Here is a 24,779-nt window from a genome sequence, read left to right on the forward strand (position 1 = left end):
TCTCAAGCAAATTAAAGACTGTTGGAGTCAGCGGGGTAATTGGAGCATGTAGCTACAGTCAGTAGGTACATCTGCTAAAAGCAGATCAGACCTAAATTAAAAATCAGTCAAGATCCATACAGCAGTACCAAAGTGAAGGGTTCTAGCTGAAGTTGCTTGCAGCTGTGTACATTTGGATATTCAAATAGTATATTTGAAGCTTAGTTTTCATGCAAGAGGCAAGAAAGGAAGGCTGGAAGAATTGGCTGGAAGAGTTGACAAAAATACCATGAACAGAGTAGTTTCCCTCTTCATCTATTTCAATAAATTTCTCTCAAATTTGTGAGCTCTAGCTTCAGCATGAGCCCATTTTTGTCTCTACAGAGACTCTCTGGTGTAAAGTCAGTGAGTCTGAGGACAGCAGTATTGCACAGAAAATACAGGTGTTGCCTGAAAAAAGGACAAACACCACACTACATTGCCTTGCAGTCCAAGGTAAAAGTGTTAGAATGAAAAATGCTGTAGAGCTTGCTCATTTCTTAAGGCAGTGGTAAGGGGAGCAGAAATGAAAATGGTAAACTGGTGCACACTCAGTCTTAGAATGAGAAATCATTTCAACATCACTTCTAGAGCAGCCACTATGGGTCAAAAAAGAAATTAAATGGTAAGTTTTATTTCTGTTAAGTAGCATTGTTTTTAAAATGTGTATGCATTGGCAACAGTAATTTTACAAAATATTACCGTGTGCAGGAAAGACATACCCTTGTGTAAAGCAAATCTGAGAAGCACATTGTTCACCTGCTAGGTTGTACTGCAGCTCTGACAACAAAGAAGTTTTCTGCTTTGTGTACTCTATATAATTGCTTGGGTGTAGGCTGCATTCAAGATAAAAAAAATGTTTGTTCTTCTCCCACCTCAGGAAATAAAACCACTCAAAATACAATGTAGATGAGAAGCACAAGCTAGGAAACTTAAAACTAAGCTTGGACTTTTGTATCTGCTGAAAGAAATGATTAAACTGCTTAGTGGATTTTAATAAAAGTCAAATGTGAGACAGCCTAGAGAAAAATCAAATTGCAATATATTAGGGAGTTAGGTCCACTTGATGGAAACATCATTTCAGGCCATGTCTTGTATATAATGTTTTCATTATGAGCAAACTTTGATCAGATTTTTTATTAATAAACTTTGAAGAAACAGTGTCATGAAATGAGGATATATGTTTTGACAGAGTCAATCTAAGTCAAGTCACATGAAAATTTTATCCATCTTATCAAGCTATTTGTCTTCCGTGTGGAAAGTGTCTAAAACGTAAAACCAACTGTGAAATATCTTTCCATGTCTTCAGATAACTGTGTATGTTAATACCACAACAGCTATGTATGATTCATTCATCTTCATTTCACATACTCCCTCTGCTGGAAATTAATATGAAGGTTCAGTGGATCAGAGGAAAGATCATTGAGTGCAAGATAGATTAAAAAATCCTCTTGCTTCTTTTATTAAAAGATCACACTTCTTTACAGACACTCTTAAGTCTGCATCAGTAAAACAACTTGTATTCCTTGTGGCATACTGAAATCACTTGGAAAGAGGAGCTAATGCAAATTAACTAGTTAAATATTCCATAGATACTAACTATACGCATTCTATTGTATCATTTAAGATCTGCTAATATCAAAGTTAGATTAAATAAATATACAAAAGCAAGCGAGTAACAGAGCTGCTAAAGTATATCTGATGTTGATAGCCACACGGCGCTCTAATACTCCACAGCCTACACTGATACCAACTGGATTAATTGCTCTCAAAAGAAAGAAGGGGGATAAAATAAAAATCTTAGCTCAAGTTATACCAAAGAGTACCCCACGCCATAAGTGTTCTTTCTGGTCAAAGACTAAAACCACTTGCTTTAACACTGACAGCAGAATCTTAACTTTGACTACATGTTGCTAAAGTTCAAGCTTTATTAGTGACTGAAAGGGGAAAAAAAAATCTGGTTTTCTTTGAGTGGAAAGAGCAGGATAAAACACACAGATACATGGTTCCAAATGCTGCTGAAAGGTTGCTTGCATAGATTTTACAAAAAGCAGTGAAATACTTCTACCCAGCAACACACAATGAATTCTTCTTCCTTGAAGGGGCTATACCAGTAATGGAGATAACTGTTCTGTATACATAGTAGCTCCTGTTTCTTCCAGTATGAAGAAAAAGAGACTAAGGAGGGAGGGTACCAGAGGCACTGAATTCTTTCTTCTGCAAACCCTGTAAACCAGTTATGCTCAAGTAAAATACCTTCTACTGACTAATGGCAATAGTTTCCATTGCCATGGGTAAGCAAACTCAGTTGGAAACAACTCCATAACCAGTGGCTAGAAATTAAAAAACATTGCTCCAGAAGAGCATGAATACTTTAAAAAATACTATAGGATTGTTACGCAAAAGAGATAATTTTAGATCATCACAGAGTAGCTAAGAACAAGTTTAACATGCTTTTACTTCATATAAAACCACAAATGGTATTTTCAGTTTTGCCTATGTAAAAATATTGTGGTAAAAGGCAATTAAAAAAGGATAAAAATCAAGTATAGCATTGTTCACAGTTGCAAGTAAGTGTCACAAATACAAACAAATGATAAAGAGATTTTTGGTGTATGTTTCTTTCCAACCAAAATACTGTAATAAAGCAACAAGAAGAAAATCACCCTACCATGAGTAACCCACATTATGAGGAAATAGATACTATCACAAAATGTATAACACATTTCAGTTTGGGCATATTCAATAGTACTTCCTGTTTTTTCAAAAAATTAAGGCATGTTACAGATTAGAGAGGTTGCAACCAAAAGCAAAGAACTGTAAATACTCTGAGCTCATTATCTGTCTTAAGCAATGCAGGTTTTTAAAAATACTATTGGAGCAGGACATACAATTCCCAATCAACAAACACTGTTCAAGTCTTCTTGGCTATTAGTACAGACATTGCCAACAAGCAGCTTTTTTGTTAAACTGAAATGTATTATTTGCAAACTTCAGCAAATTCAATCAATTCTTTCATTTTTTCTTTTCTCAGTTTCTGGCTTTGTGTTAGGTCAGATGTAGGGGGTTACCACTACAATGATAGTGCTCTCTGAATGTACCCACTTGAATGATTTTTTTTTTTTTTTACCCATAGATAACTACATAGCAATTAATTGCTGTTAGAAGTCACTTGAAGTCTATATCCCATCGCCATTGACAAAAGTTCCTTTGGCCCCATCCATGATCACATTATCCCTTTGCAATTTGCCTGCAGAAAAACAAGGTTCTCATTTCCGTAAGGTTTTCTAAACAAAGGCTAACCCTGTTAATAAAGGCTGTTACTTTATCAGAGTACTCTACAAAAAGCAAGTTTATTACATCTCGATATTTATAATCTCATATTCCCTTAATCCTCTCTACTTAAAAGAAGAATTTTGAAGTCCAAATTGCTTAAGAATCTTGAGCTTTTACTTTGGTGTGGAGCACCTCATTACTGACTTCTTTATGATCTTATATGGAAAAGCTGTCATTACTGCAGCTAAGGAATTACATCTTTGGACATGGGCCTCTGCACAGTATATCCACTCCCCAAAATAACTCAGTTTTATCTATTTTATGTTTATCTAATCTCTCCTTCTCATCTTCTAAATGATAAGGTATTAGTTTTATAAACTAAGATCACGTCTCAAACTTTTTGTGATCACCTAAAAAAAAAAATCAATGTGGCAATATGATTGCAAAACAATAAACCACTTCATCTTCTGGAATGACGAGATGACCACTTTCTCTCATCTGGGAAAAGTCTACAATATGCCTTTTAACAACCGCATGATGTGGAAATGGTTAATATCATTATGTCTGATTCTACAGTCTTTATAACTTGGAAGTAGTCCCATTAACACTGGTGATTGTGGAAATTACTTCTGTGGCTGTCCCCCAAACAGAGAATGAAGAATCAGGACCTACAAATTAAAATCAAGTCACCTGTACTGAAAAATATTGTTGCTTTTATGGAAGATAATCCTAGAATTTATGTTACAGGTATATATTTATATTTTACTTTTTTTTTTAACATTATTCGTCAAAATACTTTTACAGGCTTTTTAAAGCTACCTGTTCCCAAAAAGCAACATAGACTCCTATCTACAGTTCATATCAATAGGTTTTAAAAGGCAGTTAGGAGCATTCATATGGGTTATGCTGTCTTTAATCATTATTCAAATATGAATGTTAATGTTTAGCAGTCAGGTTATCACAAACCAAATTCATATGAAGGAACATATATGCCAGCTGTACGTTTAAACCATTACCATGACCAATGTGCCTGTGCTTTCAAAAATAAACTGGAGACCTTTTTAAAAATTCTTTTATATAGATACCAAGAAGGATGAATCTATTAAAAAAAAAAAAGGATAATTTAAATGAATTAAACAGGAATTACTTCTCACTTTCCAAATACAGAAGTATAGATTTCTCAGAGGATTTATAAGGAATTTTACATTTTCTCTTGCATTTAAAGCGTGAGAATATAGAACACAGACAAATGTTATGACATAAAGTGCAGAAATTCAGAGCAACTTTAAGTGCCAATAACTATCACCAAATGGTACTCACTCATTAAAGAACTCTAAGTAGAAACTTCATGCAGTTTTAATAAAATTCTTAGAAGTTGAACACACCTCCAGTATGCATGGCAACATACAAAAAATACATATCTTCACAGATGGATATCAAAACACTGGTATCTGCTGGCATTAGTATCTTATTTATCCAAATTTATAAGTCAGTCAGGTTTGAAGGGAGGAAAAAACCCAAACTCTTCCTATCTTGAGATGGCACAGCATTCTCTGTACCGTAATACTCAGTTCAGCAAAAATACATCCAAATAACACCTGAATTCGTAACACCTGAATATAGACACATTTTTCCCCCCAATAAAGTTTCATATTATGATTTTTTTCCCTTTTTTCAGTTATATTGATAATCCTTTAAAAGTATGCACACTTTTAAAATAAAAGCACACTATCAGTAAAGTTGATGGAACATGTAGGTTTTTTTCTGTTTACTGAGATGGGCCATCTCACACAATAACACAAGAGCTGGGAGAGGAATGGGAGAGGAAGCTATCTAGACTGATTTCTTCCCACTGAACAACATTAAGAGTGATGAAAAACCTGTGCAAGCATTTGTGAAATAGATTTAATGAAATTTAGCATTCAGCAGGGAAAAATGATAATTAAATAAGCATTAAACTTTAACTTTCCAGATGGTGTGCAGAGTCTTCACAAGCCATTGTGAATATAACATTATAAGTCCTTAAACAAGAATTCCTAGAAAGAAAAAGAAATCAAATTTGCTTCATGTTCAGTGAATACAGAAATGCATTCTGATGTTTCCATGTGTGAAATTTTAAGGTTTTGATTCTGAAAGCACTTTGAGCAGGCTTCCCAGTCTCTTCAACAGTCAATCCAGATCACTTGAAGGATTAGATTTCATTGTACAAAAGTGCTATGCGCTCTTTGAGGTGAAAGGCAAGCTTTGGACTCCTATCACTTAAGAAAATAAGACAGAAAAGGTCTTTCCCACTAGGTCTGCAAGACAAACTACAAGGCACATCCTTTTCTCTTTACTGAAACAAGGAGTCTAGTGCAATAGACAGAGAGGAAGATGGAAGAGTAAGAAAAAGTTACTGTCCAATTTACTTCTGATATCTCATTCTCAATAAAATAAAAAAAGTGATTGTCTGCCTCATCTCCCATCACAGTCTGTCTGCTAAAATAGCACCAAAACACTGGAGAGGAGGAAGGGTATTAATGGCGATTCCAACACGGTTATCTCATTATACTTCATGTACTGCACAGTCAGATGTTAGCTGTGGAAGAAGCCTTGCTAACAATGAGTAGTTGTTTCTACAATACCTTTTTCAAACCCTGGTAACTAGTCTTCAAGCAAGTGAAAAATGAGATTTCATCTCCTGGACGCCTATTTCTAGTAGTATTCTGCTTTAAATCCAACAGGAACTTACACCTAGATTATGTTTAATCAATTCCCCACATATCTATCTAAAAAGTCTTAATTCTGTGATTCTGCTGATGATTACACCCAAACATTTGCATTAATATTCTTGCTTTATTCTCAGGCCATATTTTACCTTGTTTTTTCTTCTGGTCTCCATGAATTTGTCTGAATCTTTCTAGAGTTAGCCAGGATGGAAATTATTTCATCATTCCTAAATATTTCAGACATTTCTACTATTCCATCTTTTTCTTGATACAGATTCTAAGTTCTTGACATATATTTTATAAAGACCTTTCGTATTCAGACATTAGAGCACTCAGCCAAACATAGGTAAATCAAATGTAAATCACTTATACAAAGCAGACAGATCCACGTTCAGATCTCTGTTCATCTCAGGAGAGCCTTATCAAACAGGTTATTTTATTCATCACTGTTTCATTACACTACACAAACCTGATAAATTCTTCCCAGTTAAGCTTTTAAAACATAGCACAGACTGCCAAAGTTTCGGATTTTATTTTTATTGAACAGTTTTTTTAAAGGAAAACAATCCCAAACCATTTAGTATAAGTAACTAAGTCTGGAGCAACCCTAGTTGCTAGCCAAAAAAGTATAACAAAGAGCTGGATGAGGAAAAAAGTTATGAATTATATTAATATCTTGAGCACTCAAAAATGGCAAATAATTAAGCAGAAAAACAAAAGAGTTCATTTGCACTCAAAAGCTACATTGATTTAATTGAGAAAGATTTAGCTTAAACCAGCTGAAGATTTTAAGCAAACAAAGTTTTTATACCTGGCTCGCATATTTCACTTTTAGTCCTTACTTAAACTCATTGTTCCCTAGGAATGTGCAAAAGCAGATCATGCCACATAAGGCAGGCCAGGAAAAAAACCCCCAAAAATACAAATAAAACACCCCCACAAAACCCAAAAAGCAAACAAGAAAGGAGTTGGATTCATAATCTAGTTTGTAGAAGATTAGTCTTGATTTGGTATTTAGCCAGAAGTTTACTAATTAGAAAGGAATTCTATCACCCTGAAAAGGGAGTGATACAAATAGAAAAACCACCATAATCATTAGTATCAATGTGGTGACTCCAGGGATTGATCCCTCTTTTCTTTATACAGTATCAAAAATAGAAAAAACTGTTATGGTAATTAAAAGTAAATTAAACCATTCCAAATGATACAATGCTCATTTCAACAAATATAAGAGCTATGCTGTACTCAGACTAAGGAGGAGTAGACACAGTTCTATCAGAGGAATGAAGACTCTCTGTACTTGCTATCAAGGATTGGCAATAGCTACAAAATCACTGTCTTGCACAGCTGTGTTTTCCTTCTAAGGGCACCAGAATCAGCTCACTGACCTGAGGAAACCTGTCTCATATTCTTAGGACCTATGTACTTAGAGGAGCCTTTGATAACAAAGATTAATCAAGTGCCAAAGGTAATAATCTCAGTTAACAAAGTTGTCCTGGTTTTCAGCTAGGATAGAGTTAATTTTCACCCGAAGTTGGGAGGGGACACAGCCAGGACAGATGACCCAAACTAGCCAAAGGGATATTCCACACCATAGCACCCCAGAGGGGTCACTGCTCCAGATGGGCTGGGCATCAGGCTCCAGGCGGAGAGCAAGTTGCATTGTGTATCACCCACTTTGTATAGTCTTTTGTAAGTATTGCTGTTGTTATTTTCCTTGTCCTTTGCTGCCCTAATAAACTGTCCTTATCCCAACCCACGAGTTTTACCTTTTTCTTCCAATTCTCCTCCCCATCTCACTGGGGGAGGAGTGAGCAAGCAGCTGTGTGGTCTTTAGCTGCCAGCTGGGACTAAACCACACAAAAGTATTAAAAAAATTCATCTTGGAAGTACATAACCATGTCAAAAGCACAAATCATTTCCTTCAAGTCATGAATTGAGAGGTTTTTTCCCTCTCAACTGGCATTTTTTTTAATGTGTGCTGCCATCAATCTACCAAAAAAGTGTGATGCAACAAGCTACCAGATATGAAACTACACTGAGAGTGAAACTGATAGGGGAGTAGCTGCATGTTGTGGAGGCTCCATTTCACTGACTGTTAAACAGAAAGCTGGGCTTGCTCCTCCTCAGGGTTACACGTATTTGAAGACTTGGAGGATGCATTTATGTTTCTTGTAAAAAATGCACATGTATAAACTATTCTGAAAACTACTAGAAGAAGAAAGGCTGGATAGTTAGGAGCTTTTATGTAGGAAAGATGAAAATATTTACATCTACACCTGAACAAAATGGTGGCAAGTCGAGTAGAGATTGTCTGTAGCATTATTTCTATTTTAAGAATTTATGACTGTAGCATCCTGATGCAAGTAGTTCCTATTAATCATATAGTTTTGATACAGCTCAATAAAATAAAATGAGTATCATCAAAAGATTGTGGTCCTGAATCTTCTTGTAACTTTTGTTGGAGAAATGTAATTCCATGCAATTCAGTCAGTATTTTGACAAGAAATACCAGAGTTCATCTTTTTTTTTTTTTCTCCCCGTCAGTGTTTGGAACTTCACTGCTGTTAAACCACTTACCCTTCCAGGGACCAGTCTAGAGACCAAGCAGGAGATTGATGATGGGAATGTTCAGGTGATGATGTTCTTAACGTAGAGCTTAACTGATAGGAGATTGCACAATTCTGGCGTCGAAGCTCCTGTACAGCACATTCCCTAAATAAACATTATTTTACAGTGAGACTAAGCACTTTGCAAAAGTCATCAAAATGATCTCATAGTCATTATCATCTTTTTTTTCTATTTAAGATTGTCAGCTTTTTTATTTATTTTATAAGGAGATGTGTTCATCATATTCTTCTCTGAAAGACAGATAAGTGACTCTCTCTACTCCCTTACTCAGATTTAGTTCTACATATACATTTTCCATAAAACACAGAAGCTAGCCATGGTTGCTGCAGGTTAAACTCTAAAAATTGTAAAAATCTCCAGGGAGGAAGAGCCTAATTTTACGGTTATTTAAAAGTCTGCAACATAAGGACAATCACTAAAAGCAGCAATGGTATTAATGTAAGAACAATGTTGCTTGCGGTATTCATGTGCTGGTTTGAGTTGGCAAGGCCAGTGGACTACAGTCTACCTCAAGTGCCCTGAAACCAATGGATATTTAAGAGATGCTGAACTTCTCAGTGGGAAGGTTGTAAAATCGTTGTCTAGTCATTTTGACTGCAAACGGTAGGGCCTGGATACTGGATCAATCCATAACTCCTGCATCTGGGCATAGGGGCAGGAAGTACGTGGGATTGGATAATACGTTGGAAAATTTTGGAGGTATATACTCACCTGGGATTCTGGCTTCAGGCTGCTGATTGTTTACATGAGGAGAATCTAGTCTGGGTTGGATTGGGAAACTACAATTGGCTCACAACAGCCCCAGAGTTTCAGAGTATAACCCCAGTAAAACCTGGGCAATGATTCATTATAAATGAATGGGCGTATTGAGAGGCTATCACTGACCCAGGCTGGAAAATGGACTCCAAGTTGCCCAAAACCTTGCAAATAAAGGTATAACAAGGACTGCCCCTATGGTATTGAACTAAAATTGACTCCAGTATGGCTTAGCCATTACCACAGACCTACCTATGGAGTAGACCACTGGAGCAAATCACCAAAACCTGCAGGAGAGGGATCAGATCCAGCACCAGCTCACAGATCTGAATCTACAGGCAAGAAAAGGGCTCGCTCTAGCAGCCAGAGCCCAGTGAGACAGTAAATGGTCTTCCACCTAGCTACCAACATTCCATAACCCTGTGCCTGGAGAGGTATCATATGCGCTGTAAAGACTGCAGAACAAGACTTATTTACGTTGACTGCTAGTCTTACTAGCATTATTGCTTTTTAAGGGCTTTACTATGCATATGCTCTACTGTCTTAATGATCAAGGTGGTGCTGGCAATGGCGGGAAGTTGGAGTGCAGCTGCTTGCACCTCTCACAGGTAACATCGCCCTGTAGAATATCAAGTTTCGGTATGAATGTAGCAAAACCCCATGACTGATGGGGAAAAGTAATTATGGGCAATTTTTTTATTTGGGAGGAGACTGGGGCAGAGAAAGGGAGGTACAAGAGCAGTGAAACGGAGAGTCAAGAAACAGAAAGGGATAAAAAGATACGCAAGTCACGAGAGTGGGGCTGTCCACGGATACCTGACATAGTCCCTATGCTTGGTCACCAGAGCCAGAACAGGACACTAAATCAAACCTGTTGTTTCCACTTGAGTCTAAACTGCTTTCGCAGTCAGGAGGATGGGAGGGATGGGGAGGTGCTTCTCCTGACTGGTAAAGAGAAACCCAGACAGATGGATTAAGCCTCTTGGTATCACTGTGTTGGTGCTCATTCAAGGCTTGACAGCACTGGCACCTTTAACCTAATTTCAGCCATTATTTCATTCTGCACCAAGGCAGTAAATCAATATGATTAGCTAAATCAGTGTGAGAACAAGGGTATCACCTACACACTTCTTTAAACTGACAACAAAAAATCCCAGTCAGTACTCACGTCTGCTGCTTCCATTACATACTATTATGATACTGATGATATTATTTTTCCTCTCTGGCTAATTTTCTGGTTTTCACTTGCCAGTACCAGAAAAATAGATTGGCTGTAAGAAGCCATCTTGGAGCTTTGATCCCTTTTCGTACAAGCAATAGAGATAGATACCTGCTCTTGTAAAGCATGACTTTCTGAAGAAAACCAGACAAGAAATAGAATTCTTGTAACTTTTGCAGGACATTGAAGTGACACTGTTTTGTCTTTGTGAAAAAGCCAAAAAAAGGAAAAAGATCTAGTCTTTCAAAGACAGCTAAATCTAATGTCAGATTTTTAAATGAGAGCATTTCAGTTTTTTCTATCTGAGATTTCTGCATACTGTTTTTGCAACTGACTGCATAACGGAACCTAGCTTTGTTCTTTCCAAAACAGTTCAGGTAATTATATTTGTAATTCTCTTGAAGAGAAATTCTCTTCAGGAATGAATACTGATGATCTTTGCCTCAGCATAGGCTCACTCTAATATTTGTTTTCCTAACCAATTGTAAACTAAGTGTTGATCTCATTGCAACTATAAACAACCACATGAGTAACAAATTATCCTTAACTAGGAGAAGAGATTAAGTGTGGAGGCCGATTCAACTTTCTGCCAATGAACACTTAAAGAAGAAACACTTGCAATCCCTACCAGGGAGCACCCATGCACTATGAGACAGATGCACTCACACAGGGGGAGGAGAGAAACAACAGTCTGAAGAAGATTGAGTTTCTTTTAAAACAAAGGTACTCCTGTGTTACCATACGGTCTGGCTCATTCTATGCAGCTGAAGAAGCACAAACAATGCCATCTTTTAAACTGACTTGCACATCTAACACAAAAGTTTAGCAGTTTTTGCCATGACATCGGGGTAAAGGAGAATCCAATTTGAAATTGAAACATACGCTGAGACATTTAAGAAATCCATCTTTAAAACATCTAGCCTCGGGTATAGGGATGCCTCCTCCAAAACCCTCATCCTTACTTATGAGAGAACAGAATATCAACAAAGTAGTTTACTACAAATAAAGAAGACACCTGATTCTCAAACCTGTGCTATTATCACATCACTCCGCTTCTTTCAGCCATCTCTTTTACATACCCAAAATAATGCCTGACACTGTAATATTTTATCCTCAATACATCCATGAAATAGAGAAGTACTGTTGTTTCACAGATATGAAAACTATTTAAGAAACTGAGACTATGTAGATAAACTAACTCATGAAACAGGCCAGGGACCACTCTCTGGCCAAATCATATGAAACAGCCTGTACATATTGTTAAATTCTCTTCCCATGGAAAAAAAAAAATTACTTTGACCATACTGCGATTTGGGAACCATCCCTAGCACCTTCTTGTGCCCCAAGCAGTACCTGGGAGAACGTGGGTTGGTATGGACTAAAATCAGTCCAGAGTGTGTACTAACAATTACACTATATGGACAAGTATACAGTTGTGTGGAGCCCTCAAGTGAATGCTCTGATCTGGTTTAGTTCACTAGTACAGGCGTAGCCAAAAGGTAGCCATTCATAGCGCAGAACTAGTAGTCTATAGATCACTTGTCATCTAGACTATCACTATAGATGAAGACTATCGCTGTAAATAAGGAAGACAGATGAGCATCTTCAGAAAGTGATCCATCCCATCCTAAATCAGGCAATTCTAGAGGGCAGTTTATTTCACTGTCTTGTTCCATTGGCTATAAAGGGAACCTAGACCACTAATTTAGACAGTATGCATAACAGCTACACAGACTGAATTCAGTGACATGAATAGCCTACGAACACACAGAGGATATACAGCAGAGAAAAATCAAACTTTGCTGTTTATCCTACTAATTAGTCCAAGTCTTAGTACTATACTGCATTTCATCCCAATTAGATGCAGGAAGCACAATACAAAAACACACACTTGCCTTTCAAAGCGCTCAGTCCCCAGCTGTCTTTTGGTGATATCCAGTTCCGACTCTAGCTGAGCTGCTCTATTTCTGAGCTGAGTAAAATCTCGACTCTGCACAGCACTGTAAAGTCCATACACTTTAATTAGACAGCAACTATAATCCTCCAAGTATGTTACCAAAATTAAAAGGGCATCTATACCATGCAACTGAGATTAAGAAAAATTTTTGGAGTAAAATATAACACCACACAGAAGTCTGTTAGGGTATAGCTAAGGAATCAGAAGCAGGTTTTTGGTATTTTCTGATGTTAAAGTAACCAGAGTACGTTGGCCATTTGAAAATGCAGCGAGTTATAAAACCATCTGTGGTTATATACACTTGGGAAGAATGAAAAAACCTGCAATATTCTCCTGGTCATTTACTTACAGTTTACTTTCTGTTAAAGAAAGCTGTTCCTTAAGAAACTGAATTTCAGAGTTTTGTTCTTGCTTTGCTATCTCTGACTGAAATCCTTTCTCACGATTCAATGCAAGCAAAGATTCCAGGTTTTTCATAGATGCTCTTTCATTTCCCAGTTGTTTTCTCAGCAGCTCTATTTCAGCACTGGATGACTCACACTTGCTCTGCAGCTAAACAAAGATTTTAAATTTTTAGGTGTATGTCTGTTAAGCTTACTGGCTATCTATTATGGTAACCTTTAGGAAAAGAAAGAAAGAAAAAGAGAAAAAGAGAAAAGGAAGTCTGGGCTCAATGACCAAAATTTGCTCTCATTCCCAGATGGATGATTAGTGTTATATTTGCCCTCAGTCAGAATCCTGTGTCAGATTTATAAATTCACCAAATGTATATATCTGAATATAAATGTACTTGATACAAATGACAAAATGCTATGAAATATATATGGATCAATGGACACAGACTGCAGACAGAATCATTAAAAAAGAGGAGGGAAGTTTTACATTTTGTTGAGGCAAGAAACTACTGATAAACCATTTGCATGCAGAATATGACACCTGGTATAACAAACCACTATCTGCATCTCCAGCACAGTGAGATTACACTTATTTTATTAAAGGAGCATCAAGAATAAATCTGGGGGGAAAGGAAAAATGAATAAAATCCAAACCAAGAGATTAAGCCTCTGCATCTCATGGGGGAACCTAAAAAAGAAGAATACCCATAAAACCTATTATGTTCCACTGAAACAGGAAGAATGGACATACCTGAGACATAAATACATAAAAAGAAAAAAAATATCCCAGATATCAGGAAAATCTGTGTTGAGTCAGCTACAGTCACACAGAAAATTGCCTGTTTTAATCTTAGTATAAGCAAGCTAGATGCTATTTTTCCTTCATCTTTTCATGTATGTATTATAATATGTCTTTGGGGTACTGCCAACACTTTTATCTGTATTTTACTCAAATCTAGTTTACATTAAGCACTCTAATGCTCACCCAAAGGTCATGGTAAATCTATGAACTGAGACATCTTAACAAACTCCCACCACTTGAGCACATTCCTCAGAATTTTCAGAGGATAACCACTTGTGTGTTCAAACCAGTAAGATACTGAGAGAACTCAGGTCATAGGCCAATGGAGGGGGGAATGGGAAAAAAAAAAAAAAAAAGAAAAAAAAGCATTTTTCACTTTCCAAAGCAAAACTCAAATTATTTGGTTTTACCAAACTGAACTAAAAGACTTCTTCAGCCTGAAAGATCCAATTTTCCACTGCCAATCAAAAACCTAGTTCCCTTGCCTATAAACAGCTTTGATATTCTACTTTGGTATTTCAGAACAAAAGAATACTGAAAACTGTAGATAGCATAAGTTATTGTAAAATAAACAGTATTAGAATCACTGAAAGAACAATATTATTCAGCATCACATTTAGTTTCCACTTCTGAATATACATATGCTGCAATCTAGTCACGCAGATTTCTGCATTGGAATACTGTGTAAAATAAGAGCCCTATCTGAAGGTTATAGATGGCTGATGAAAGGCTACTGGTTGAAAGGTATGAAAAAAATAGTGAAAATTTCCCAACATCAGACTTTCCTCCAACTCTCCAACTGCATTTCTACATTTTTCTCTCCTGAAACTGTTGCTGCTCTCCACAGTCCCAGCAAGCCCTTTCACTGACAATCTCACAGAAGGATCCAGGAAGACTTAGTCATATTTGATCTCACGAAAGCTTCAGACAAATGTCATATGCTGGAAATCTTCCATATTGAAAGCATCATAGAGGATTCCATAGGCATACGGAAGACATCTTACACACATTTGGCTGGAACAAATAACCAACTGTCAAACAGCAGCTTTACCCATGGTGTATGGAAAAGGCATAAAGGTGAAAAGAGAATGCTGGAAGCCTGTAAAGAACAAAAAGTTATCTCAGCTGGAGCAGAGGATTGACAGGACAGTTATAGAATCATAGTGAAAATATCTGAATAATCTGAGTATGTACGAATTTTTCAGAGTTTATCCAAGCTGAGTTTTTAAACATTTACCTATCAAACATTAATTTTGTAGGTTTTGTAAAAAGCAAGGTCAACAGAAATTGATTTTCAAGGGAAATTAAATAAAGATTATTAAAGAGATATTGGTAATTCCTAAAACAGTCAAGCACTTTAAAGTCCATGTCAAATTTCTCTGTCAATCAACTACTCCAGCTATTCTGCTTACTTAGTGACTAGATGTAAAATCCAAGGCATCTTTCAAGAAAACAACCAGTAATTTTAAGTCCTGACTTTTGAGTATTCATAGTAAAAACCTTGCAAAGCAGCGAGCTTTTCAAATAGTATATAGCATCCACCCTCTGAGGAGTAAGCTCCTGAGGAATGCCAAATTAAACATTCAAAAACTTGAAATACTAATCATCAGTAGTGAACTTTTTGATCATTCTAGATCCCAAAGTAGATTTAGAACCCTTACCTATAACATTAGCATAAACTCATTTTTCTAATATATTTCACATACCCTTTCTACCTTCTCTGCTGTGGAAGTTAACTGCTGATTTAATCATTCTTTGAATGCTTCTAGTTTAATGCAAAGTTCTTGCGTAGATGTGAGATTTGCAAGTATAGAGACTCTCTCCCAATGTATGTCTTGAAGCTGTCCTTCCATTTTCACAAGAGACTTGCTTAAGACAGAACTCTGAGACTTGCATGCTTCTTCCATTGTTAAATGCTACAGTAAAGCAGTATCAGATAACCAAAACTCTGCTGCAAAAAAAATTTAAAACTGCTTCCAAAATCCTACAAAAATATCTCTGTGATTGTGGTGAATTTTAAGAGGCAGCAGTCATTTATTCTGGAATAAACTTTAAACTTATTTCTTTAAATAAGTCCTGTATATAAAAATTAGAAGAGTTCTTGCTTCTGACAGCAAAATCAGCTACTGACATTTTAAACTCTATTCCTAGAATTCTACTCCTTCTGCAGAGCTAATAAGGGTCAAAATTCTGCCATGGCCCCCATGTCATTTTCAGATTAGACCCTCTTATTTTAGCAATAAAATATATTCTTGCATGCAGATGATCAGTGAACGCTGAGATACTGTCAGTCATATTTACACTGCTGTCACCCATAAACTCAGGCATGATAGTTTAGTCCCAGCCGGCAGCTGAGCACCACACCACCGCTCATTCACCCTTCCTACCCAGGTGGGACGGGGAGGAGAATGGGAAGAAAAAGGTAAAACTTGTGGGTTGGGATAAGGACAGTTTACTGGGACAGCAAAGAAAGAGGAAAAAACAACAACAATACTTATAAAAGACTACACAAAGTGGGTGATACACAATGTAATTGCTTACCACCTAAAACCCAATGCCCTGCCTGTCCCTGAGCAGTGATCCCTCCTCCCCACCTAGCCCCCTTTACCTACTGAGCATGATGTCATATGGTATGGAATATCCCTTTGATGAGTTTGGGTAAGGCATCTTGGCTGCATCCCCTCCCAGCTTCTTGTAAAAATTAACTCTATCTCAGCCAAAAACCAGGACACCGGACTACAAGATGACAGAAGTCACACTACAGAGAAGTTCAGCAGCAGCAGCTCTGACTAAATGCATTCAGAATTTTGTATATTTAAGATTAACATAACCTAGCTTTTCCTTTTTGAAAAATGCCGGTACTTTGCCCAGTGACGCTTGTATCGCTGGTCACTTTTAGCTACTTAATTTTCAGTGGGTGGCAGAATGAGTCTGGGAGGTTTGCAAAAGCAAAGGGAGAGACAAAGCACTGTGACTTCCTTGAAGCATTTATTAGGAATGAGATCCAAAGAAATGATGGTAAGGGGAGCACATCACATTAATTCTAGCTCCATCTTACCTAAAAAAAAGCAAAAGAAACACAGGGCACTGCTAAGCACGTTGAGATTTTTGACTAAAAAGTTCTGTGGTTTAGATATGTGCCTTACATGTAACTGCTAAGAACCTGAATATGACATCTGGAATTCTGACTCAATTTGTTGACACAGTTTTCTTGAAGAGGCCTGTTTATTCATACACTTAGTAGCAGGCATGTGGGAAGGAATTAGAAGGATGAAATCTCTACGCGTTTGAGGCTCACTGGACAAACTAGGACCACACACCAGTTTTAGTATATTAAAAAAATGTCAAGATCTGCCACACAATCTTCCTATGCTCTTTTGCTACTGTTATGTTCTCATCCACTTTCTAAAGAGCAGCAGTTCAGTTTCTTTTCTGTATCTAATGTGCATGGGCAGCCCTCAGTAGCCTATGTGATATTCAGGAAGCAGAGATGATCTGCAACAAAAACTGTAACAACCCAAAACCAGAAGGTAGCTTATATGTTTGCAATATATTTCCAAAGCCATACTGGGTGCATTTCCCTTTAAGTTTTTCAGATTTTCAAGTGGGAAGAGGATCTTTGGGACACCTAAAGCAGTGGAAAGGTTGAAAAGCTGGAAGCAAAAAAAGCAGGGACAGGAATGTAACAGGTAATAAAGTTCCAGGTATGTTTCAGGCATGCTGTGGAGTTGTGTGTGACATTATGCCTGCAGTCTTTCCAAACATGAGTGCATTTTATAAACTTTTTTCTTTGAAATATGCTGCTATTTGGTAAGATTTTTTTTCCAAGTGTGACTAGTGGAATTCTAGTCACGTTATTAAATAAAATCAAACTCCATACAGTTCATTGTAGCAAGTATCTCTAAATCATGAGAAGTGGCATTAAACATAATTTTAAACAGCTGCAGGCTTAAAATACTACCAGACTTACTTGCTCCATCTCTGTTTCAAGGGACTCCATTTTCTCTTTCAACTTGCGGTTCTCAGACTCCACACTGATCAGTGCCAGTCTAACAGAGCTACAATCTCCTTCTGTTTCATGGCATTTTGCTTCCCAACTTTCTCCTTGTTCACAGGCTTTGTGGTAATTCTCCAAAAGCTCGCAGTTCTCTCTCTCCTAACACATAAACCTTGTGTGTTTAACAATTTACAGTAAGCTTTACAAAATAGGGATATCTAGACATCTACAGGTATGACATGGTATTGGATGTTCTCTTTCCATTGAAAACTTTGCCATTTAGCCAAAACATTGAGAGAATTCTCATGAACCAGTGTTTTGTTCAAGATGGCTGTGTTTTAATGCTCAAAAGACATTTGTTAAAAATGTCTAAGTAAACATTTCAAATGTGAGGTATAGCAAAATATTGCAGAATTTATTTTTTTTTTTTACTATTAATCCCATATGGTAATAAAGACAAGAGAGTCCCAAGGCTCTGTCTTTTTCACGGTCTGAATTCTGAAGTTTAATAAACACACACATACATATATATAAAACACATTGGAATATATTTCTTACTTATGTACTGCAAATGAAAATGTGTTCTAAATATTAAAAACATGTTAGTAGAATGCAAATAAGTTTCAGCTAGGAAGCAAATCATTCCATGGAAATATGGTTAAAATTTCACTTTTAGTTAAAACAACAGCTTTTATTAACAGCCTTAATCCATATACTCACTTTAGACTTCAGTGCATCCTTCAGCCTGACAATATCTGTGTTTGAATGCTGGGCTTTCAACTTCATATCATCAAGTTCTTTCTGGTATTTTGCTAGTTTTTTATATAGTATCTACGAAGAAAGATTTGTTTCATAAGGTTAAAGTATACTGTTTGCACCTTTATTAAAAAAAAAAACAAAACAGAATTAGTGTGTATCTAGAACCCATGGCTTTAACTAGGTAATTTAAAGGCTACATAAAATCTAACCAATGTATATTTCCATAAATGAAATTTTGCATATGTCAAAAATATTTACTTTCTCTGACTTACAAATAATGCTAAATCTTCTTAAGAGAAAGGAAAATATCAATAAAAGAATGTAGTAGTTAAGAAGAAAAAGACAGAAGGTTTATTTAGCAGCTAGGTGGTCATAACAAAATAGCCTGCCCCATTTAAGGAGCAGGGCTCAGAGACAGTTCCCTCTTTTTTACATGTTGAAAAAAGCAGAGGACAGCTAACAATTGAATTAATTAATTAAGTGGTTATCTCCTAATCAGGAGAAATAAAGCCCCAGTAGGAGAATGGACACAATTCTGGCAACTATTGCTTGAGAAACAGAACAGAATGAAGAAGAGAACCTACAGAAAGGCTTTCTTGAACTGCCCTGTTCAGAAACTTTTCCTTCCTTACAAAATTATTATGAGAACACTCAGCTGTAAGAACCAGTATGTGTGTGTGTGGGTGAGATGGAGGGGTCAGTGGAGAGGGGAGCAGGGAGGGGAGGAAGTAGGCTATGGAGAAATTCTTCCTATTGTGAAAAGGGCTGTGAATTGCTGAGAAAGGTTCTGTGAACTTTTCCAGTAAGCCAAACTGAAGAAAAGGAAATGTGAATTTAAATACTTTGAATATCACCTAAAGTAATGGAAGAACCTAGAGGAACCATTACATATTATAGAGGCAAGCCCATTAAAAAGTAGTTGATCCTGTGAGGCTAAGACTTTTTGTTTCTAACTGCTTCTACAAGCATTCAGGCATTGCAAAGAAAACCATGAGGCTTTTGAAAGCAGCTAGAAGCAACAGGAGGCTGTGTTTTGTACCAGATGACCACATCAGTAACAACTGGGATTCTGATAGAAGGTTCAGAATAGCGATTCCCTAAAGTAATTTCTTCCAGCAATCCATGTTTCTAGTGACACTCACTAGAAACTACCTTTGGCAGTTAAAGCTACTTTTCTAGCATACTCAAAGACAGTGCTAAAGAGAAAATATTAGTATGTTTGAGAGAAGAGTTGTTCAGCATGGGAGCTGTCTCACCTAATTTTTGCAGTGCAGAATTAGGCACCTGATCTGATCTAGTTAGCTACACTTCCTCTGTAACGAAGGGAAAAAGACAGATAAAATGAATCACTAAAAACTGGGATGGGATGAATCTCCTTCTGGAGGACTTTTCTTCATGTAAAAGGGAGCCTTAATGCCTGAAAACTTTTATACAGCTAAAATCAGGTGAGGTTAATCTGCTCCATCAAAACAGGGTAGCACTTCTAGAGGAAGAGAAAGCCAGGTAAGCAGAAAGTATTTTCAAAGACAAAGATATCCTAAGCAGTAGAATAAATGCAGAGAAGAAAGAGCAAGTATTAGAAAATCTAAATGAAGGCAAGAAGTTGAACAAAAAGATGAAAAAAACAGAACATTACACAGTGATGAACTACTACAGGTATTAAGCTTAATTTCTAGCTGCTTGGAAGATACATTGATGCATGAACATTGTGCATGTATGGGATGACACTTTAAAGTATTTTAACTACTTTAATTACTAACTGCACACAGATAAATTACACAGTAGATAGTGTTGTATTCTAACCAAGTATTTCCAGCATTTTTTTTAACCAAAGGCCACTTTAAAGGGAATGTAAATAAATACAATACTATTAATAAAATTTTGAACCTTATTAAAATGCATACTGTGTTAAATTATCAGCAAGTCAAATTCATAAGCTTGTATGTGCTCTGGGCCAGTCACAGCACGGTGTAAGAAATACTCGCTGCCTCCTTTATAGTACTTTCCCATATAAGCAATAGTTATAACTGCCACAGTGTTTTTACATGAAGATCGGAAACATTAATTAGCTCTTCCCCCAGATAAATACCCAAACCATTACATAAGACTATACAAGAGAGCTGAGCAATATGCAAGTTTGAAAAGCGAGCTTAAAAACTAGTTTGCAGATTTACTTCAGATGAGGGCCCAATAATTCTATGCAGTACTTGAAAAATACATGATTTTCCTTTTTATTCAAGGGTTCTCTGTACAAATATACCTGATTTTCTTGCTTCATATTACAAAGATGCTCTTGTAACCTGTCATTCTCCTGAGCTAATGATTCTTTGTTCTTGTTAGTCTGTGCAAGTTCTTTAGTGGTTTCTTGTAGCTGTTGATGCAAAGTGGTGATATCTTTCTCACAGATACAGAGTGCTTCAGCAGATTTTCTATGTGGCAAACAACAAATACTTCAGGTATGACAATACTGCCCAACCTAATACAAATGATAGCTTTTCCAGTGATTAAGTTTGCAAGTCATGAAACAAATCAAAACTTTAATATTGAATAGAGTAAAAAAAATTATACATTAGCACATCTTATGATTCAATTTTTGAGATAATGTTATAAATTAATCAAAATTTAATAATGATCTTTACATTTTATCCTTACTTTGTGGAACGCTCCAACTCAGAAACCAGCATCTTGAAATCTGATATTATTTTCTCCTTGAAAAGGAACACAAAATTAAAATAAACCTCTCACCACTCCTCAGTATAAATGGAAAAAAAATTAAATAAGATTATTTATATTTTCCTTTTATTCAGCTAGCTGGTTAATTTAACTGTTTAATGCAAAATGGATTGTGATTTTCCACATTTCATCAGGTACTGTTTAAAGCTGAAAATTCTGATAATCTAATTTGGCAAATAAAGGTACAGATTCACAGAACGGCAGGGGTTGGGAGGGACCTCTAGAGATCATCTAGTCCAACCCCCCTGCTAGAGCAGGATCACCTAAAGCATGTCGCACAGGATTGTGTCCAGGCGGGTTTTGAATATCTCCAGAGAAGGAGACTCTACAACCTCTCTGTCACCCTCAGAGTGACCAAGTTTTTTCTCCTGTTCAGATGGAACTTCCTGTTTTCCAGTTTGTGCCTATTGCCCCTTGTTCTGTCACTGGGCCCCACTGAGGAGAGTCTAGCTCCTTCTTCTAGACATCCACCCTTTAGGTATTTATAAGCCTTTATAAGATTCTCTCTCAGTCTTCTCCACACTAAACAGTTGGGGCTGTTCAGCCTGGAGAAGAGAAGGCTTCAGGGAGACCTTACAGCAGCCTTCCAGTACCTGAAGGAGCCTACAGGAAAGTTGGAGAGGGGCTGTTTAAAAGGGCAGGTAGTGATAGGACAAGGGGTAATGGTTTTAAGTTAAAGGACGGCAGATCTATATTAGATATTAGGAAGAAATTCTTCACTGTGAGGGTGGTGAGGCACTGGCACAAGTTGCCCAGAGAGGCTGTGGATGCCCCCTCCCTGCAAGTGTTCAAGGCCAGGTTGGATGGGGCTTTGGGCAACGTGGTCTAGTGGAGGGTGTCCCTGCCCATGGCAGGGGGGTTGGAACTATGTGATCTTTAAGGTCCGTTCCAGCCCAAACCATTTCATGATTCTATGAGTTTTATTGTTGCCTTGAAACTGAAGCAGAACTAGGTCAGCACCAGGCACTGTTGCCGATACGAACATAAGATAGGTGTGCTGACCCAATAGATCCTTTCCCTATTTATCTTTTGTGACTATGTGACTGTTTACATCTTAGACCATACTTTAATTGCCAGGCTTTCCTCAAAAGCAGCAATCTTCTCACTTCCTTCTTCCACACAGTCTTGCAAAGTTGCCTTCTCTTTATCAAGTTGTGCAATTGTTTCTTTCAAAGCATAGATCTCCTCTTGTTGTACGAGACTTTGTCTTGAAAAGTTATCTGTACACAAGCAGAAAGGTCTCATTTTTAGTAATTCAACCCATTTGAAATAAAAATTCTTTTGATACACTTCTAAACCATAAAAGAACAAGGCAAAAGTTCCCCTTCAAGAAAACACTGAAGCATGTACCTTTTCGGAACATATAAATAATCTGAGTAATACTTACAGAACTGCATTCTTCCGTGGATCAGGGCCTTAAATTACTTCGCTCAAAACAAATCTATCTTTAAACAGCAAATGTTCAGATCATTAGAAAAAACTTTCTTGGGTATTATAACAATAAAGGCTTAAGCAGAATTACAATAGACAGCAGCAATATGTAGACTGCAGCGTGTAGTCTGATGAAATAAAAGAGATTGATTAGCCACTTTTTCTGAAATCCTATTTCTATTAAATGAACTTTATATAAAAGTGAATAAGAGTAATGCATTTATAAAATTCAACACCACTTAAACATTGCAAAGATAATAATTAAAAAAGCAATCTACTCACTACAAAATCAAATTCTAAAAGATGTCTCTCCCTATCTTCATTCAGCTAATAAAGTGTTACACACTACATTTACCTTTAAATGGTCAGAGAATCAATTCTTATACAGAATCATAGAATCGTTTTGGTTGGAAAAGACCTTTAAGATCATCGAGTCCAACCATTAACCTAACACTGCCAAGTCCAACCACTAAACCATGTCCCTAAGCACCACATCTACACGTTTTGAATACCTTCAGGGATAGTGACTCAACCACTTCCCTGGGCAGCCTGTTCCAGTGATTGACAACCCTTTCGGTGAAGAAATTTTTCCTAATACCCAACCTAAACCTTCCCTGCTGCAACTTGAGGCCATTTCCTCTTGTCCTATCACTTATTACTTGGGAGAAGAGACCAACACCCACCTGGCTACAACCTCATGGTTTTTTTTTTTTTGAGGCTTAAAATATGCTTAATTTGGTCACATTTCCTGGGAATGATCAAAAGCATGCAACAACACATAGACTGACATGCCTATCAAATATTAAGTCCCTACTTTACTGTACCAGTCATATAGGACTTTCAAAATAAAATATGAAGATTTTAATATGGATAAAACATCTTTTTCTCTAGCCTTCTCAAGAGTGGCTTAAGTTAATTTTTTAATGCTTTGTCTAAGGTGTTTAACTCTGAATGAAATACTTATTCATTTGAGTGAAATGTTCATCTCGAATGAAATATTTAAAGCCAAACAACCAGGGTTTGAAATTTGGAAGGAACAGAAAACAAGGTGTTTTAATAGTGTAAGGCAGCTCTAACATTAGATGCCATTAGCTTTATTTTCCCTTCACAAATTCAGCACTGCGTTTGAGAACAGATTATGTCAACTCCATCTATGGAAAATAAAAAAAGACTTCTAACACAACATATTCCTTGACACTACAGGAATTCCTGTATCTACCGCCTTTACTCCCATAATATAAAAAAGGTGCAATATATAATATAGGATATATAGTATAAAGGATCTTTTCCTGATTCTGTCATCATCATCTTATGATGCTAAGAGGTGCTGCCACCGCCTTAGTGGATCATAAATATAACTGATATGCTCAGACACTGCACATCAGTACCAACACACATTGTTCAGCTGACAGTATGTAATATCACTGAAGCTTACTTTCAAGAGCTTTATTACATAATGTTAAAATGCAAAAGCCTTTCAATAATGAAAGAAAACAGATGTTGTGCACTTGAAATGTTAAGCCGTCAAAAGTAGATTTATTTCATTCAACATTTTTTCTTTCAACCCATAAGAAAAAAAAAAGTGTATAGTAATTAGCCTACTGAATTTTATTACAAAATCTGTATCTATCACTCACCAATTTTTTCATCCAAAAGCATGATTTTCTCCTGGGTAAGTTGCATTTCATATTTTTTCTTAATAAGGCTTTGCTGAGTCTCTGAAAGACTCTGTTCTGTCTTTTCTTTCAATAAACTGGAAAAGCAGAAGCATTAAAAAGGAGAATTCAGAAGGTGGGGTTTTTTTCCTTTTTGAAATGTCACTAAAATTGCAAAAAGTTAAGAAAAAGCAAGATTCTTCTGTATATTTTAGACTATTTGGGATATTTTATTAATGTTAGCCTTAATCTCTGGATATTAAAGTCTGAATACTCCTGTAAAGAACTGCAAAAAAGTAAGAAGAATTCTTTACAAGTGGACATAAAAACTTCTCAAAAATTATTAAAATAAAAATCATCATTTAGGACATACATTGTAATGCTTGACCTATCTCAAGTTATATCCAAGTCAAAATTCGAATCATGTAGTAATATTATTTAT

General features: G+C 36.6%; 1 protein-coding gene across 1 annotated transcript in view; it reads right to left on the reverse strand.

Moving 5' to 3' along the window:
- Positions 1–4,449: 4,449 nt before the first annotated feature.
- The window catches only part of TSGA10 (testis specific 10), a 39,749-nt gene continuing 19,419 nt past the window's right edge, over positions 4,450–24,779 (reverse strand). Inside the window, exons 9-18 of the mRNA XM_054813701.1 lie at positions 24,320–24,435; positions 22,317–22,471; positions 21,171–21,226; positions 20,779–20,947; positions 18,480–18,590; positions 17,733–17,918; positions 12,915–13,117; positions 12,504–12,608; positions 8,583–8,717; positions 4,450–5,330 (exon numbers count right to left, since the gene is read on the reverse strand). Of these exons, the coding sequence (XP_054669676.1) occupies positions 5,255–5,330; positions 8,583–8,717; positions 12,504–12,608; positions 12,915–13,117; positions 17,733–17,918; positions 18,480–18,590; positions 20,779–20,947; positions 21,171–21,226; positions 22,317–22,471; positions 24,320–24,435 (1,312 nt within the window). The 3' untranslated portion in view covers positions 4,450–5,254. The remainder of the gene's footprint in view (positions 5,331–8,582; positions 8,718–12,503; positions 12,609–12,914; positions 13,118–17,732; positions 17,919–18,479; positions 18,591–20,778; positions 20,948–21,170; positions 21,227–22,316; positions 22,472–24,319; positions 24,436–24,779) is intronic.

Source organism: Grus americana, chromosome 1 (assembly GCF_028858705.1).
Source record: "Grus americana isolate bGruAme1 chromosome 1, bGruAme1.mat, whole genome shotgun sequence".
NCBI lineage: Eukaryota > Metazoa > Chordata > Aves > Gruiformes > Gruidae > Grus > Grus americana.